The sequence below is a fragment of the Berghia stephanieae genome, chromosome 2, assembly GCF_034508935.2.
Source record: "Berghia stephanieae isolate SIO BIC M18660-M18661 chromosome 2, UCSD_Bste_1.3, whole genome shotgun sequence".
Lineage (NCBI taxonomy): Eukaryota > Metazoa > Mollusca > Gastropoda > Nudibranchia > Aeolidiidae > Berghia > Berghia stephanieae.
The window spans coordinates 57,625,925-57,644,107 of record NC_088361.1 but is presented as its reverse complement, the minus strand read 5'-3'; the positions used below and the strand labels follow the sequence as shown (position 1 = coordinate 57,644,107).

Sequence of the window (18,183 nt, the reverse complement as noted above, 5' to 3'; positions counted from 1 at the left end):
CATTGAAGTAGTCGTGGGCCGATAAAATGCCATATTGATAGTTACCCCTTGTGACAAGTATGAAATGTTAAGCTTTTCACGCTTTAAGAAACAACACACGCGCGCGCGCACACACACACACACACACACACACACACATATATATATATATATATATATATATATATATATATACAGAGAGAGAGAGAGAGAGGGGGAGAGGGAGAGAGAGAGAGAGAGGGGGGGAGAGAGAGAGGGGAGAGAGAGAGAGAGAGAGAGAGAGAGAGAGAGAGAGAGAGAGAGAGAGAGAGAGAGAGAGAGAGAGAGATTTTTTCCCTTTGACTTTTAAACGCCGACAGCCTGAATTTTATGACAGATTGCTTGCAAACTGTTGGGCAGCAGCCTCTTATGGTTCTCACACTACTATGTTATGACGATCGACCCAATCAGCAAAGTCCGGTCCGCACTCGTGCACCGTCGCAACACACCGTTCAACTAGATGCTCTGCCGTTTCGGGTTCTTGCCCACATCGGGTACCTGTGGGACAAGTGGAAAGTCCCCACTGATGAAGCGCACTTGCTGTTAGGCAGCTCCTCGACCGAAGCCGATTCGCAGCCACCCAGTGTCTCCTCTTACTGGTATCAAAGCCTGGCAGCTTCTCACCAAGCTTAGAGAAGTGTACGTCCCCGCCCCCACGAGGGATTCAATTCGTCCAAACCGACTTCCATCTCGTATATGCATCTCTGTCCGTAGTCAAACTGGTGGCCAAACTTATGCCAGCTTGTATGTTAAAAGAAGTTTTTTTGGGGTTTTTTTTTCCAGAAGGGCCCGTTATAAGTATGCAGGAAAACAAAACGATTATTCTCAACTCTTGAGTCGATAAATGGGCGGAAAACAAAGGAGTGTTGGGTGGTTTTTGGACTACCAAAACTCTTGTTAAGCAATGTAATTTCTTCTGACGACACTGACACACTACTGACCTCAATGTCGCCCCATTGAATTGCACACATTAGAGCTTTTACTACAGGCCAAAATACTCACATCCGCCAGCTGTGTATAGCGTACCAACACACAAATCTATGTGTAACATTGAAAGTTTATAGTCTGATTGATATACTTTAGTGAGTACCAATCATTCAAATGGCCGTCCAAAAACAATAACAACGTCAATTTTGTTCCATCTTTATTATTGTCTAAGTAGGCCAAGTTATCGAACTGCATACATTCTAGATCATTAATTTTACCAGCGGCGTGGCATGCTAACAGTATGAAGTGGTGCCAGACGAAAATGACTTACACGTGCTATATTTGTAAATATAAAAGAAAGAAAAAAAAATAAAGAAAATACATACTTACATAATTGTAAAGTAAATTTGCATGGTGATGTTCAATCCCTGCAAATCTTTTAAATAGTTTGTTTATAGAAATCACGAACGAATAAATTGATTGGAATTTGGACACTGAGGGAAATGGCTTAAGGGACACATGCAGACCTGTCATCTGCATTTTTTGCGGCCGCAAATATCAGGGCGATCCGCAAATTTTGGCAAATTTCCCAAAATTGGCAAATCGTGGCAAATTTTGGGGAAATTGGCAAATCGCGTGGCAAATTTTGAGGAAAAAAAAAAAGAAGCGAAAACAAAATAACGAGAAAAAAAAAGGTGCGAAACTTGAGAAATGTTGCAGCTTTGCCTGGGCCCAAACCAAGGGAAGCTACTCTCTACGGATAATGATCCTTTAAAATCTTTGTAACAACGCTATTCATAATGTAGCCTCCTTAAATGTAATAAATAGTCTTTTATATATTTTTTTCTGTATCGCGTGTTAATTTTTACTGAAACGCTTAGTTCTCCTCGGCAAATTTTTGGGCAAATTTTGGTCTATTTGGCAAATTTCTTGGCAAATTTTGTTTTTTTTTGGGGCAAATTTTAGGTACCAATTTGGCAAAAAATGCAGATGACAGATGCAGACATTGAATGTCAATCGAACAAAGGTTATTTTTAAAACTTAAAAAGCGTAGTATGAATGTAAAAAGCTATTCCATTCCACTTAGGAAATCAAACATGACACCATATAAGATCTCTCTCTCTCTCTCCCCCCCCTCTCTCTCTCTCTCTCTCTCTCTCTCTCTCTCTCTCTCTCTCTCTCTCTCATCTATCTCTCTTTTCTTTTTGTTTGTTTGTTTGTTTGTTTTGTCGCGACCTGTTCTATGTTTATTCTTATTAACACATATAAACTTAACTCGTCTAATTTTTTAAAAGGAGTGACTATTCTCACCCCCGGGATGAGAATAAAAAATCGATCGAGCTCTCACCCCCGGGATGAGAGTAGAGGACCTCGCCACTTCTCGCTATTCTCACCCCTGTTAACCAACATGTAGGGAGGGTAGGTAGCCTAGCCTAGCCGCCACCCCTTCTCGCTATTCTCATCCCGTATTACTATTACTTAACCAACAGCCAGATATAAATTGAGACAGGGGAGAGAAAGAAAGAGAAGGGGGGGGGGGGGGGGGGGAGGAAGAGACGAAATAGAAAGTGGAGGAGAAAGAGAAGAAGAAAATACCAACAAATTAAAATAGAGAAAGAGGGGGAATGGGGAGAGGGCGAGAGAGATATGAAATATTGAGTGGACGAGAGAAAGGAAATACAAACAATATAAAAGATGCAGAGAAATAAAGTTTGGGGTAGGGGGAGGGAGAGAGCGAGAAAATATAAACAAGTTAAAATACCTAACGTATGGAGAAATTGAGACAGCTAAGTCAACACAAAATAATAATATGCCCATAAAAGGAAAAGTCCAATTCTTAGAAATTGGGCGAATCCAGTTCGCTTAGAGAGAGAGAGAGAGAGAGAGAGAGAGAGAGAGAGAGAGAGAGAGAGAGAGAGAGAGAGAGAGAGAGAGAGAGAGAGAGAGAGAGATTTCCAACAATGATTCCCATATCTCAAGCCAGCCAGTCTACATTTTAAATGCACGACATATATGTTCACCCTCCTTACGTCCAGTACCACGAGAGATTTGATGATCAGGTGAGAGTAGTGAGGAAGGGGTGGGGGGGGGGGGGGGTGTGCTAAGCTGACCTTACACAGGGATGAGAATAGCGAGAAGGGACGGGGGCTAGGCTAGGCTACCCTCCCTACCTGTTGGTTAATAGGGATGAGAATAGCGAGAAGGGACGGGGCACCCTCCCTACCTGTTGGTTAATATGGATGAGAATAGCGAGAAGGGACGGCGGCTAGGCTACCCTCCCTACCTGTTGGTTACCAGGGATGAGAATAGCGAGAAGGGGTGGGGCTGCATGTTCACCCTCCTTACGTCCAGTGCCACTAAAAGTAGTAACGAGAGAGATGATGATGATCAGATGAGAGTAGTGAGGAAAGGGGGGGGGGGGTGCTAAGCTGACCCTACACAGGGATGAGAATAGCGAGAAGGGACGGCGGCTAGGCTAGGCTACCCTCCCTACCTGTTGGTTAACAGGGATGAGAATAGCGAGAGGATGGGGGCGGGGGGGGGGGGGGGGGGGGGTGTTAAGCTGACCCTACACAGGGATGAGAATAGCGAGAAGGGGCGGGGCTGCATGTTCACCCTGCTTACGTCCAGTACCACTAAAAGTAGTCACGAGAGAGATGATGATGATCAGGTGAGAGAGTGAGGAAGGGGGGGGGGGGGGGGGGGGGGGGTGTTAAGCTGGCCCTACACAGGGATGAGAATAGCGAGAAGGGACGGCGGCTAGGCTAGGCTACCCTCCCTACCTGTTGGTTACATGGGCAACTACCTCTATTCTCATCCCGGGGGTGAGAGCTCGATCGTTTTCTATTCTCATCCCGGGGGTGAGAATAGAGGCAGCCTTTTTTAAAACCCTAAATTCAATGTCCATCGTCAATATCAGTCAAAACATAATATCATTTTGAGAGCATCAATTGTCTCTCCTCTTGTTACTTTGCTTATTGATTTAGCGTCTAGCTAAAATGCTCACAACATCCCCCCAGCCTATATAACATACCATTTAGTTTTCTGTATTTTGCAGACAGAACCTGGAAAAGAGCACGCAAAATGAAGTATTTCAGTACTCGCGGTGGTGATAAGGGGATTTGCTTCAAAGATGCCCTTTTCTTGGGGTATGCATCCGATGGGGGAATGTTCCTTCCTGAATCTATCCCACAAATAAGCAGAGACACTCTTCGACAATGGGCCTGTTTACCATATCAAGAGCTTGCTTATCAAGTGGTGTCATGTTTTCTAAAAGAGGAAGATATTCCCTCTGAAGATCTAAAAGGTAAGTTTGATGAAACTCTCTCTCTCTCTCTCTCTCTCTCTCTCTCTCTCTCTCTCTCTCACACACACACACACACACACTCTCTCTCTCTCTCTCTCTCTCTCTCTCTCTTTCTCTCTCTACTCTATTCATTTATAAATGAAACTTTTGGACAAAAATGCTTTGAATTTACGCTTCTTTAGTTGACAGTATCCTCTATGACGTGCATAGTGTTTTTTTTATTTTAGTAAGTGTATTGTTTAAGTTCTTTAAGATGCCTGTCTCGGTTTTTAAAGTCGGAGGTCATCTAATTTATCAAAACACGAAGTAAGATATGACATTTTTAAAAATTAATTTGTCATTGTATGCAAATACCGCGCAAATGACCGTTTGTGCCCATTTTGTCCATCTGGTTTTATATCGGGATGAACCAAATGATGAAAATTGAATTTAAATTAATTATATTAATCAGAAATATGACGTTTTAGATTATTGAGCTTGAAGCGATGTACACTTATTTGCAGGTCTGATAACCGAATGCAATTATGGGCGTGACTTAACATTTTTGTAATGGACAGTCTTTTGCGTTGGTTTGAGAGTATTTTCATGCCAACAATGAGCCCATAACAATTTGAGTTACCAGCCAACTTGCGGCGTTAAGAAATTGATTTTTCTCAATCAAACAAACAAATTCAATTCAAGTCTCTTGTTTAAAATTTAAAAAACAAACTTTGAATTCAATAAAGTCTCATTATGCTTTACTTTAAATGTCTAATATAAACATTTAAGTCATCCCAGCATACTACTGTTTTATGGCATTTGGTCACAATTTTAACAAAGTTCTCATAACGTTGAGCTCTGCCATTGAACTATGTCTTATTTTTTTCATAGAGCACATGAACACTTACCTTCTGAATGAAAGTAAAATATGGTTATTATCATGTGTAGATTGGTTGGTTTACATGATGCAGTATTATGGTCATTTTAGCCAGTTATATACCGTACATATTATAAGGCATTTTTTTGCAAATTTATAGCTTGTCGAAAACAAAATGGGATCGGCTTTTCTTTATAACTACGCCATTCATTTATGTATGCTTACCTGATATATAACTTTTGAATATCATTTGAAGTTCATTTGTCGAAATAGGCAGTATTTTTTTTCCGATTTCGTAAGAGAGGTCTGAGGGACAATTAGACTTATTTCTATTATATATATATATATATATATATATATATATATATATAAGTATCAATCCACTATTAAGGTGACCACTGTGAAATGCACCAATTGGAGGACCAAGCATATGTCTTGTTCAAATTGATTAAACTGTTCAATCTTTGTTCAAATGAGTATAGTTTGATGCCCTACAATGATTTATGAACACAATTCTGATGCTTGATGATCACAATGGTATATAGAAAATTACTCGGTCCCCCTACTGTTTTACTAAGTGTTTCTGTAGCTTTAAGGAGACATTTGGTAAAAACATGTTTTTAGGGAGACCACATTAAAAAAACCCTTTTAGGGAGCCCAGTATATGTTTATATATGTGTATACCTAAGAGTGCATTTTCAAGTGAGCTACCACCAAATTGTCTAAAATAAAGTAAGTCCTTAAGATTAAGAGCTTCATGGCCATAGTGTCGAAGCTTATCCCAGTGTGCGTAGAGTGAAATGGCCGAGCAACGCATTTACTAACTCCTGGGAAGGTCCATCCCTCAGAAGGGGCGCTCAGGGAAATAACCTGGGACTCAAACACGGCAAAAAATATTCCCAGTTGCTCCGTGCGCCATTGTTTTTGCAGTCCCCGACCCCTTTAGAAACCTGACGACCCAGGTTAAGATCAGAGATAGAAGGGACCAGGCAGAGGAGTTTATTTGTTGTTGTTGTATACCACTGAATGGACTTGGTTTGTTTTGTTTTGTTTTTAAGGGTTTTACGGCGCTTGCAACACATTAAGGTCATATCAGCGCCAGTAAAAAGGAAGAAAATGGGATAGTAAAAAGTTCTAGAACTACAATTAGAGCACCCAAGAAAAAGTAAGGCAAAGGGGATTTGTTTCAAATAGGAAACAGTAGATTCCAAGAGCCCACTATCAAAGTACTTAGTTTGAGATCACCTAAACGTCTCATTCAGACACAAGCACAGGTCCCAACAAAGAGGGATACACTCAAATGTTTACAAAGCATAAATAATATGTAAACAAAACAATAAAGAGCATAACAGACAGATGATTTACAAGGGAAAAATATAATCTCCCAAAACTCGAACTATACATTTGACTGTTTCCCTCCCAGCCAGGTCCTGGACAAAACCAAGTAATCCCATCCCGAGACAAAGACAGAAAACAAGTTGGAAAACAGACATAGGGGGATAGAAGACGCAACGAGTACGTCCCTGCCCATTATGGGAAGTCGGGAACCCCACCCAGTGAATGGAGTTGGATGGATAGGACAGCAGATCTGATGGACACAATGAACGGCTTCAATCAACATCTCATTCACTTTAACTTGCACAATGCTTGCTTTGGTTTCGTGGTAGACAGTTCGTCTGACGCCCGAGTTGTCAGGGTTCGAATTCATATTTGTGGCGATGCAGAGTCATTGTAAAAGTCTCATTTACAGTCTCACTTGTGTTAATTGGAGTACGTTACTGAATTGTAACAACGTTGTTCGTGTCCATATAAATGTACTACCACTACCAGCTGCACGTTGAGCTCATTGTGGGTTTTATGATACATCAAGCTCGTGTAAAATTACATTTACATTTGACCGAAAAATGATACATAACGATAGAAGTCTACAAATCATATTGCAGGTTTATTTCAGTTCCAAAAGCCATCACAAACATTCATCCACTGTATCACATAAGTCTTTGGTCACCAAATAAAAGCATGAAGTTTGTTATGTGTACAGTGCAACATAAAAGGATAGAAACAGTTTTACTGATAAAACCCTCAAATGATAACAAACCAATATGTTGTTGCTGGTAAGTTGCTTAATTGCATTTGTTAAAAAGCATAAACTGTGAAGCAAAAGTGTTGAAAATCGTTTGAATAAAGTTTAATGCAAAAAAAATAATTCTTAAGCACTTTATGCCGTTCTAAGCTGTCGTTGCTGCATTTTTTTTCATTATTAATTATTATTATTCTGATTAAGGAGGATGAGGGGATAAAGAAAGAATGAAATTAAATGCACAGAGGTGTCATTTCTTGACAGTCACCTCTAAAGATTGCAACTCTTAAAATTATCATAAAAAGAATAGTGAAATTTTACATTAGGTATCTAGACAATGCTGAACATAAAGCTACATTGGCCAATTAAGTTAGGGTTAGTAGAAAGACTTTTTATTCTGCCATATCTGATTCTTTCAGATAGTTCTACATAGCTGCCAACTTTTCAAAAATAAAATAAGGAACGCTCATTTGGCCCGGGATGAGGGGCGATGTGTGCCGAAGCCCCGCCCCCCCCCCCCCCCCCCCCCCCCCTTCATCGAATCGCAACATATAAAAGTCAGCCTTTTTAATTACTATTACTAACACTAACAAGTTTGAGATGACAGAGGCTAGTCCAAATGTTGCTCAATTATCGGGTTTAGTACCAGCACATTTGAATCGTTAAAATGACACTTTCCACAATGATTGTTGTTTTGTTTTTAAGGGTTTTACGGCGCTTGCAACACATTTAGGTTATATCAGCGCCAGTAAAAAGGAAGAAAATTGGATAGTAAAAAGTTCTAGAATTACAGTTGAAGCATCCAAGAGAAAGTAAGACATAGGGGAACTGGGAACAAATAGGGATCAGATGTAGATTCCAAGAGCGTATCACCAATGTACTTAGTTTGAGATCACCTATAAGTCTTATCCGGACACAAGAACAAAATCCAACAAAGAGGAACACACTCAAATGCTTACATTATACATTAAAAAATAACAAATATAGTAATAATACATAACAGAGAGATGATTTACAAGGAAAAAAATATCATCTCCCAAAACAATAAATATGCATTTGACTGCTTCCCTCCCAGCTAGGACTCCGGCGAGGGCCAGGAAAAAAACAAGTAATCTCATTCCAAGACAAAGACTGAAAGCATGTTGGAAAACAGATATAAGGGGATAGAAGACACAGTGTGTACCTCCCTGCCCGCTATGGGAGCTTTCCACAACGAGATCAAAATTCAGAACGGACAATATAAAGAAAGAATTCAACTGCCTCAACTTTGATAAGGACCAATACACAAGAAGCACAATTGTAAAATAAATGAAATAACTTAAGATGGTTAGAAATGCATAACTACCAACCTGGTACATCACTTGAGAGGGCGTTTTGGGGTAAAAATTAGGTGAGTTCAGATAAAAAGTAGACGATAGCATATATGTTTTCTTTCATGCAACATAATGGTCTTTAAGTAGTATACTATAATAGTAGTTATAGTAAAATGCACCTCTAAATATTAGAGAATTCCTACTTCTTTACTTTGACAAGATAAACACACCTAAAAATGGAGTATACTTATTTTTCTTGAACCTAAACCGTTACAAAAGCTTGCTTGAAAAAAAAAAATTAAAATCAGATGAAGATGTTTTTAAAGGGATTAAATTTATATATTTCATAAATTAATAAAGGGAAATAATCATTGTCATCTTTAATCAATATAAGCAATTGATTTTCTTATTGAATACCTTCCAATCAAAAAGGTGGATTTAATTTTATTCTTAATTAAAATAATATTTGTAACAAATAGTGAAAGTATCAATACTGTCTTAGAATATTCAAAGTATATCGAGGCTAACATCCATATCCTATGCAAATCTCCAATACATTATGAAAGGTTTGATTAAAATACAGGCGTCATATAAACGAATGGAACTTTTTTAATTGTTGAAAATCATTTATGATAGAGGCATAATTCAAATTAAAGAGCTACACAAATGGAGATTATGCTCTCACTGGACACCAATAATAATGATAATAATAATAACAACAATAGTAGTAGTAGTAATAGTAATAATAATGGATCAATAATAATAATTCATTAGGCTCACATGGCTTTTTTACCACAAATTAGTCAAAAATTACAAAATACGGATTTTGAACTAAAAATAAGCACTTACGGACTCAGGAAGTCAAATACGGAACAAATCCGTTTTTAACAGAACGGTTGGCAGCTATGGTTCTACAAAGCATTTGTCTCTCAAGCTGAGCAAATGAATGTTCATATAATATAAAAAAGGATATTGCAATGATGAACAGATTGTACTATATAAAGATAAAACGTTTTTGTAAACCCCCAAAATATGTCAATAACACTATACAAAACAATGAATGTAATACAAATCAAATTCATGATTGTCATTACACCGATTGAAACGCTCTTTCCCTTCTATATTTATTTCTTTCATTAAAAATCTTTGTCTTCACCAAACTAATTAGTGTACCTTCAGGGATTCCTTTTTGTGAAAATACCCTGTGGTGTTTTAAGAACAGAATAATTTCAGACTTTCTAGGTAATGATCCCCTTGAACCATGTGCTGAAACATCTTCGACAAAGTTTTTAAAATATGACTTGACTCTATCTGTATCCTCATCTGACCATGACATGTATCTCCGATTTTTGCTTGAATTCCTCTTGGGTTCAGTTTGTTTTGAAGAACACGTAAGCTGATTTGGCACTCCTGCTTCACCATCAAATATTTCTTCTTGATTTGCAGCTGTTACTATGGATGTTCCAAAATTTGCATTTGAGTCTCTATTCACTACAGAGTCATTTGTTTCAATGTTACAATTTCCTTCCCCAGTGACCGATGCTGAGTTATCAATTTGACCCAAAAAATGACCAACTTCTGTTATTTCTCGTATTGCAAGTGGACACTGATAAATGTTTTGATTGATTGATTCACTGTGTCCCATATGTCGATAGAAGACATCTCTCTCGTGTTGTGGGACATCAAGTAAGGCAAATAATGTCGAAGCTCGGTGCCTGAATTTATCAGCTATTAACAACTGGGGTTTCTCTAAATCCTTTACTAAGGAAGTGACATATTTGATGGCAATGTAACCACTTACATGATCTTTGGATATTCCTGTATTTGGAAAAAGAAATGGGTTGTCTGAAATATCAACAGCTTTACGCTCCTGTGCAAGTTTCCTTAAAGGCTGAATTGTGTCATTGGGTATCAACACAGGGACCAACATCTTGCTTCCCTTTCCAGACTGATAGGCCAGCTTATACTTCTCAAGTAACGCTTTTTCCAGAGGATCAGTGACATGTTGTACAAGCTGGGGATCAACCCATACACCTGAATCTGCATCATTCCAGTCTTTTAACAACATCCTTGCGGGTTCTCCGCCTCTCCTCGCATTAAACATTGTAAGCCTAGCTACGATGACATTGCGAAGCCTAACAAACATATGTGAATCAAATAATTGATAATCATCCTCACAAATACAGACCATCTCTTCAGTAATAAATTGCCGTAGCTTCTTTATATCATTCTCTAATGGCATCTCTTTGGGTTTTCTCAAATTTGTTCTCTTTGCTTCACATTGAACTCTGGCTGTAAAAAAAATACTATCCCAATTATAATCCAGGACAGCTTTGAACAAATCTATCTCTGCGGATTCTTCCATTTTGTTTTGCATTATATATTCCCCTTTTAAGAAATTAATTAACTTTTTCAATATAAATCCAATTGAAAGCTTCAAGCCTGCTTTCAATGTCCCATCCTCTTTCAAAGTCATTTCAGAAATGGTTTGCGATATTTCATTAAAGTTACAACGCTTCACCACGTCCTCTCCAGAGAAAGAAGGTTGATTTGTTCTCTTCCTAGTTTTTAAAATCAAATTTCCTAAGATGCGTAAATCACTCATTATAACTTTTCTCTCCTTCTTTGAACTTTTACTCCACAATTTTGTTCCTAACAATACTATAGCTTTGTCAGATCGACACAAATTTCCCACTTCATCATTCCGAAATTTGTCAAGAATATTCTCCTTTATTTCTTTACTTGCATTGGGAGCCACGGGATAAAATTTTACAACCCCAGTACACAGAGCATGCTCAGTACTACATTTCTTTTTGTGTTCATAAACCCTTCGTCCAGAGTAAAACCCCTTACAGCCAGCACACATAACAACTTCATGTGACCCTTGTGCTCTCTCACGCATAACTATTGAATTGTTTCTAGTGTTTGAATAAAAAATGCCCTTTTTCTTGAGATAATCCATTGTTCTATCCCTTTCCTTTACAGGCTGTTTCATGGCCTCTGTAACTTCTGTCTCATCTTTGTGTTTCCTCATCAAATGCCTTGAGAGTTTTGTTTGCAACTGTCCCAAGTATGGACAGGGTCTCCTTGGCTTTTTGTATTTCTCTGGAAAAAAAAAGAAGAAAATAAAGCACATCATGCTATGAACTATGAAAATAAATCAATAGACAGATCGTATGCACATCAGCTACATGACAGCGATAGAGAGGAATAGCATTCCAAATATTTAAGGCCTGGACAAGTAACTGTCATAATTCCTTCTTGTTATATACTTTTCTACCATCTATTCCTTTGGAAGAGGTATGTTAGATTTGTGGAGACCTCTGCCACATAACAAATCCAGTGAAAAGACGCCATATTTTTGTTTTGAAATAGAAATAAATAGATCAATCCACCCACTTCACTGGGTTCAGGGTTCCCTCTTCATTATAATCAAAATATGAACATAAATCGGAATAGTAACACATTGAAGTCTCATCTGAATACATAGATTGTCCTTTGTTGTTTCAGCGAATAATCAGACAGAATGTCAAAAGAATTTTAGGTTTTTCCCCAACCACCCCTTGGAGGTATCAGTATCAGCGGAATGTTTTTTACGTTGAGCAACAAAATTTACTCCAAATGCTTCACTCGACCCAGGCGGAAAAGCAATCAAGAATAGACCCAAGTCCTATCCAAAGACTAACATTTCATTTAAGTTTATTGTAGGCCCTTGGCCAATCGACAAAATTCAATTCACATAAATTATTTACAACAATCAGAAATTAATTATATCAATAATAGTAATAGAATGCAATGAAGGCAATATCATAATAATAATAATAATAATAATAATAATAATAATAATAATAATAATAATAAAAGTAGCGGCAATAAGTAACAATTAATATAGTAACAAAAGTAATAATAGACTATAGTTCATAGTCATAACAATGACTTTCTTTGTCATTGAGGGAGTGAGAAAACATCACCGGCTGGCAGAACAAACAGCCGACATCAATCAAACGTCCTCCAGACCGGTTGAGCATCGGCTTCATTAATTCCTTAAAGACTTCCCCCAACTGCCTGAACGATGCTGATGCCCAGACAACTTAATCCTGATTTATATTTTGTGGGAATGAAATATGACATGTATATGCCGGAAATATTTCAATAACAAACACACTGTTCAGATAGAAAATATTTGAGTCTTGCCTTTGTTAATTGACACAGGTAAGTTAGGAAAATAAATGCTAGTAAAAACGATCAGCAAGTTCGTGAACACTGCTTCTCAACTCGAACATATGTTTTCATCAAATCTACACACATCATGTTGTGAGCTGAATTTTAATGATCTCAGTTGTCATTGAAAGGAAACCAAGAATTTTAGAATAAAGAAAAATATTGAACCTGGAAGTCAAAAGGGTTTGTAGCACAGCAGACATTATCAAAGTATAATTTTAGTACCGACAAATTAAAAAGAAAATGTGCTTTTCTTTAAATGCTCCCAATCATCATATACTGTTTAGGTTGCAAGATTAATAAAAATGTTATCTACTCTGATTCTCGTTAAGTTTCCAGCTGGTCTGTGAAAAAAAGCCTTAAGCATCATAGAAATACAAAGAAACAGTTTTAATATATAGATGGGTTGTAACAAAAAAACCATTTTAACACTTACAATACAAACAATTTAAGTCTATTACAGACAAAAAAAACCCCAATAAAATAAACATGAACATTTTTATGGCTGGTTTCACTGATATCACTCACACATTGGGGTTTCAGATTCTAAGATGTCCACCCTATCAAATTTGGATTTGTGCTTGTTATGTAAATGGTAGCGTATTTTGCGACGCAGCACTGCCAAAACAGAAAAAAATGCAATAACACAAATGCAGCACCATGGAGGGGGTGGAAGTTTTCTTTTAAAAGGAATGGGTAAATTAAAATTGATCCCACAAATATCAAAGGAGAAGAATGACAAAAAAATGACTCACCATTGCACGTAACACGTTGGTTTGCAAGTGTATAGCATTCGGGTTGAACCTGGGTCCAGACTGGCAACGAGGTTCAGTCTGTGATAGTTGTGGATGAGGCTCTGACTGAGTTGGGGAATGAGCACTAGGTTCCAAAGACAATGATGTACTCAGCATTGGGTACCTCACAGAGTACGTAGAGGAATCAGACTCGGAGTCAGCAACAAAATCGGGACCCTGTATATTTTGTGGAAAAGATGACAGATCAATCAATTTATTCATGTTGACAATAAACATGAAGAGCCATTGTTTAATAATCCAACTAAACAATTAGCTGGTTAATAATGCAAGTATAATAAAAAAAGAGTTGAGAAAGGCAGACATATTGTCTAAGTATTTAATATGTTCAACTGTGCTTGGATAAATATAGATACACCAACCAGGGTTTCAGTAAACCGTTTTTAACCAACTCTTTAAATCCTACACCAGGACCAACAACTACAAAACAATTTTTTATATCACTACGATTCTGGACATATAAACGGTTGTCATTGCAACAATATGAACTTCCTAACCTTGCAACTGCAATATAGTTAACAAAAAAAGTTGATAAACATTACGATGCAAGAGAATTTGGACAAAATGCGAGATCAACAGTATAATCCCAACAGAAGCTATTTTAATTTTTCCTGGAAACGCATCATTTTCACATTTTGTCAAATAAAAAACAAACGACTTCAAATGTGAATGGCTCATCAATGAATATCACTTCAAAATATAACGAGGAAGGTTTAAAATAGTGTTATTGTTGGCGAAGTCCACTGCAAAGAAAAATTTTTAACAACAAAAAACTAGGAGATCTCACTGGTGTAAAACAGTGTTGTCCTTGTCCTGAAATATTGTATTGCGCCTAACAGACTGCAGGTCTCATCTTTTGTGGCAAATGTGTTTTGTCCACCACAAAATATGGTGATGTGAAGCATTTTGAGCATGGTGCCAACTGTGGATAAACGCTATACAAATGTTATGATTTTATTTTAATGTACAAACTTACCACAAATGAATCATGTGATATGGAACTTTGTTCTGCATCACTTTCAGGCTCTGAGTTGGAGTCTATATAGAAAATAAAAACAACAAAAAAAAGCTGAAGACTATCATGTGCAAGTTTTTCTCTAAACTCTTAAACAAAAAATCATGCCATCTTGTGCTGTAAAAGGATTTTTTAAAATTATTTACCTTATGACTATTGTCCTTTGGAAAAAAAAGAAAATTAAGTCCGAAACCTTCTGGCTATTTTCTTTTAAATTTCAAGAACGTCAGAGTTGGCAAGGGAGGACGGAAATATAATTCCAGAAACCAATCTGTCTATAATCATATCCATATGATAGTTTTTCGTTCAAGATTCAGGTACAGTCCACTTAGGATAATCGCAATACCTTGGGATCATCGAAAATGTTGGGATTAACCGAAATTCAGTTTCCTGTCCACTATTTCAACATTTTACACATTTATTGTCAACTCAAACCAGTAAATAATATTCTTAGTCCACCACATACAGAGCAATTTGATTGAAACAAAAACCATATGGCAGCCCCGTGTAGATTTGTCAACCAAAAGCAGCTATGAAGCAAGCCGACATCTTATTCAGATTGGAAGAAGTTTCAATCTTTTTTCTCAACAATTCAACATTTGTCAGAGTTAAAGAGATTAGCCTTAATGAGAGACAATAAGCTCTCACCAAACTCGTTGGTCACAATGCACAGTTGTTAATCCTAAAACAAAGGATATCGCTCAGTCTCTCTTTATAACTGTCATTTATAACCTGTTGTCAAGATTATGACCAGCCCCACCCCTCTTCTATTTAATGGCCACCGATGACGTCACAAACCCATACTGCAGAGCCCCGCCCTCTTTCGACTCTAACAGAGTGGTGACACACTACTGTAGCATTAAATCCTGCTCACTCTCGATTCTTCAACCTGTCACGATTTCATCCATGATGAAATTTAATCATGATATACTGTTTGATTTCTTGAATTTACCACTTTTTAAAAAACCGAAGTTTGTTGCAATTAACCAGTGACTTTTATATAGAATTATTTCCATTGCTTAGGAAATATTGTGATTAACCGAAAGTTGCGATTAAACGAGTTGCAATTATCCGGAGTGGACTGTAATAGTATTAAACATCATGACTCAAAAAAAAAAAAAAAAAGCAAACTATGTGTACCTAAATGTTATTCATTTCCTCATCAAATTACATTCTTACCATTAACATCATAGATCACATCAAAAGGGTTGTCTGGATTGACAGCAAGACATTTTTCAGGATTTTTAAAGCTCAAATCTCTCTGATCTGAAGTTACAAAAGAAATAGCATATTCTCAACATTAAACTATGATTTTGTGATATGGCATACTGTATGCATAAAGCAAGATGCAAAGACAGGTTTAAGTTTAAATTATTTTTTATATTCTTTTCAAAAATCCATTCTAGTTTTGCCAAAATAAAATAAACACGAGAAGTGTTGAGTTGGATAGCGCTAAAACTAAAAGTAGTAGTGGTAGTAGTAGTAGTAGTAGTAAACGACAGATCTTACTAGTGTGAATCTACAGTCTACAGAAGTTCCCGAATTATCTGACTCCACTTCCAAATGACTGACTGACAAGTGACAATCATCAATCGGTGTGTGTGTGATTAGGTACTTTGGTAAACGTCCATTTGGCCCTCCAGCAGGGAGCCGATAAATGGCCTAGTGGCTGTGACCCGATTTTTTGGACTTTTGAGTGATGGGTCTCAGAAAAAGTTCCATAGATTTTTTGTTTATGGATGGATTTTAATGATTTATGTCTTATTTTCTTCAGGAGAAATTACTCTATCGTTTGGTGTAGTTTATTTTAAAATCAATGACAATTTAGTATAACTTTTGATTATGGATAAAATAGGGTATAATTTAGCTTTGGATAATTAAAAGATTAGAACTTGGTAAATCAAAATTTCATGCTGGCACGTTTATTTAACATCTTAACTTTTTTATAAAATTAAATTCAGGGCAAAGTTGTATACCGCATCCATGAAATTCGTTCCAGTAAAATCCTTACTCAAATCTTAGCGGTCATTTTAGACCAGTTTTGAAATCCAAATGGCGGTTACTACCGGAAATGCAACAATTTTCAGGTCACAAAGTCCGTCAGTAAATAACAAAGGCAAATAGAAGACCATTTGTCAGCCTTTAAACTAACACAACTTTTTTTCTGCTTATCTGATTTTCACAATTTTGGTATCATTAGAATCGTGTTGAAAAGCACTTTAAAATGATATAGGTTTCATTGAGCTCAATTCAATTTGAATTTTTTACCAAAGTACCTAGTGTGATGTCTACCCTATTGAAAATCTTAAATCAACAGTGATGTAATAAGAATGGCCAATAACTTACCATTTAAATTATCTCGGTGTCTCTTCAATGATGCCTCCAGCATCAATTTACCCCACGATGCCATAGACGTCTAGTTTGGAACTCAGCAAGTGACGAAAAAATACTTGCGGCTATAGAGAGGACGTCCGTCGGCCACTCTCTTCGCAAGTCAGTTGTCAGTGGTTATCAGATAATCATTGGTTCTTGAAAAATATAGAAACACAGCGGTTCATTTAAAAAGACTCTTTTGTAGATCAAGATATAATGTTAGGTATTGCACTTTAAAATCTCTTCAGACATAGAACGGGTCAACTTGACGTCTAGACCAAATCATTTCGAAGATCGATATGGCAACAGCAACGCCTGGAATGGAGGATTTAAATGCGGCATCTGACGATTCTACTGCTATGACAGAAGATGCTCCATTTCACGACGTCGAGATGGCTTCAACTGGCATCAGGCATCAACATGCTACTCAATAATGGGTTTGATGAAGCGTTTGACTAAGAATTAAAGCTGATAACTGATAACCACCTACTACTGACTTGCGGAGTGAGTGAGTGCCGAGTGCCTCTTTATGCGCGAAATTGACTAAACATACGTTTCACGAAAAAAAGAGTTACTATGTTTGCTTGTCTCTTGTCACCAAGATAAGAATCCGGACCAAGATTCGATAAATCTGTTTCTAAAAATAGATTATAATTCGTATATCTTGTTCATTCCTCAGTTCATCAACTTTCACACAATTTTATATTAGGTTTTCATTACTATAAAAATCCATATAATGCTCTAGAATTTTAGAGAAAATTTCGGAAAGATATATTGCCTCACTATTGAAATATATCGATGAAAACACTGGTACCCCTATTGTACTTTTTTCAGGCGGTCACCTTATAGAGCAGTAAAGTTAGGTGCCCAAAACGTAAACAAAGGTCGAGAAGCACGTGGCAAACCACATGTTCCTGTCTTGACAGCTCACGTTCCAATGTAAATAATAGAAAAAAATAACCTTTAAAATTTGGCTGTTAGGTGGCAAAAGAAACACATATTCATAAATACTCGATCATGCATCAAATAATGTCTAGATATGGATATTTTATGGAACAAAAGGTAAAATTTTCTAAAATTTATCAAAAGTTACAGTCTATCTATTTTTAGACCAGAGCAAATTATTGCGCTGGTGTGAACAAAACGAGAATTATTCGGAGCCTGATTTTCATAATAATTTAGCCTTATATTATTATTTCTGCAACTGTTAGATTTTATGTAAACATATTTTCAATACTGAAAGTGTATTGCCTACAACTCA

The 18,183-nt window shown here is 37.1% G+C and overlaps 1 protein-coding gene across 5 annotated transcripts in view; it reads left to right on the top strand.

Moving 5' to 3' along the window:
- Nucleotides 1–18,183, top strand: part of LOC144965208 (threonine synthase-like 2) — a 46,325-nt gene that overhangs the window by 14,461 nt on the left and 13,681 nt on the right. The window contains exons 1-2 of one of the 5 annotated variants that reach the window (XM_078900302.1): nt 1,669–1,762; nt 4,004–4,252. In XM_078900302.1, the coding sequence (XP_078756428.1) occupies nt 4,030–4,252 (223 nt within the window). In that variant the 5' untranslated portion in view covers nt 1,669–1,762; nt 4,004–4,029. Of the gene's footprint in view, nt 1–1,668; nt 1,973–3,986; nt 4,253–18,183 lie in introns of those variants that run through there. The other 4 variants (XM_078900304.1, XM_078900300.1, XM_078900301.1 and 1 more) reach the window with 4 other exon arrangements.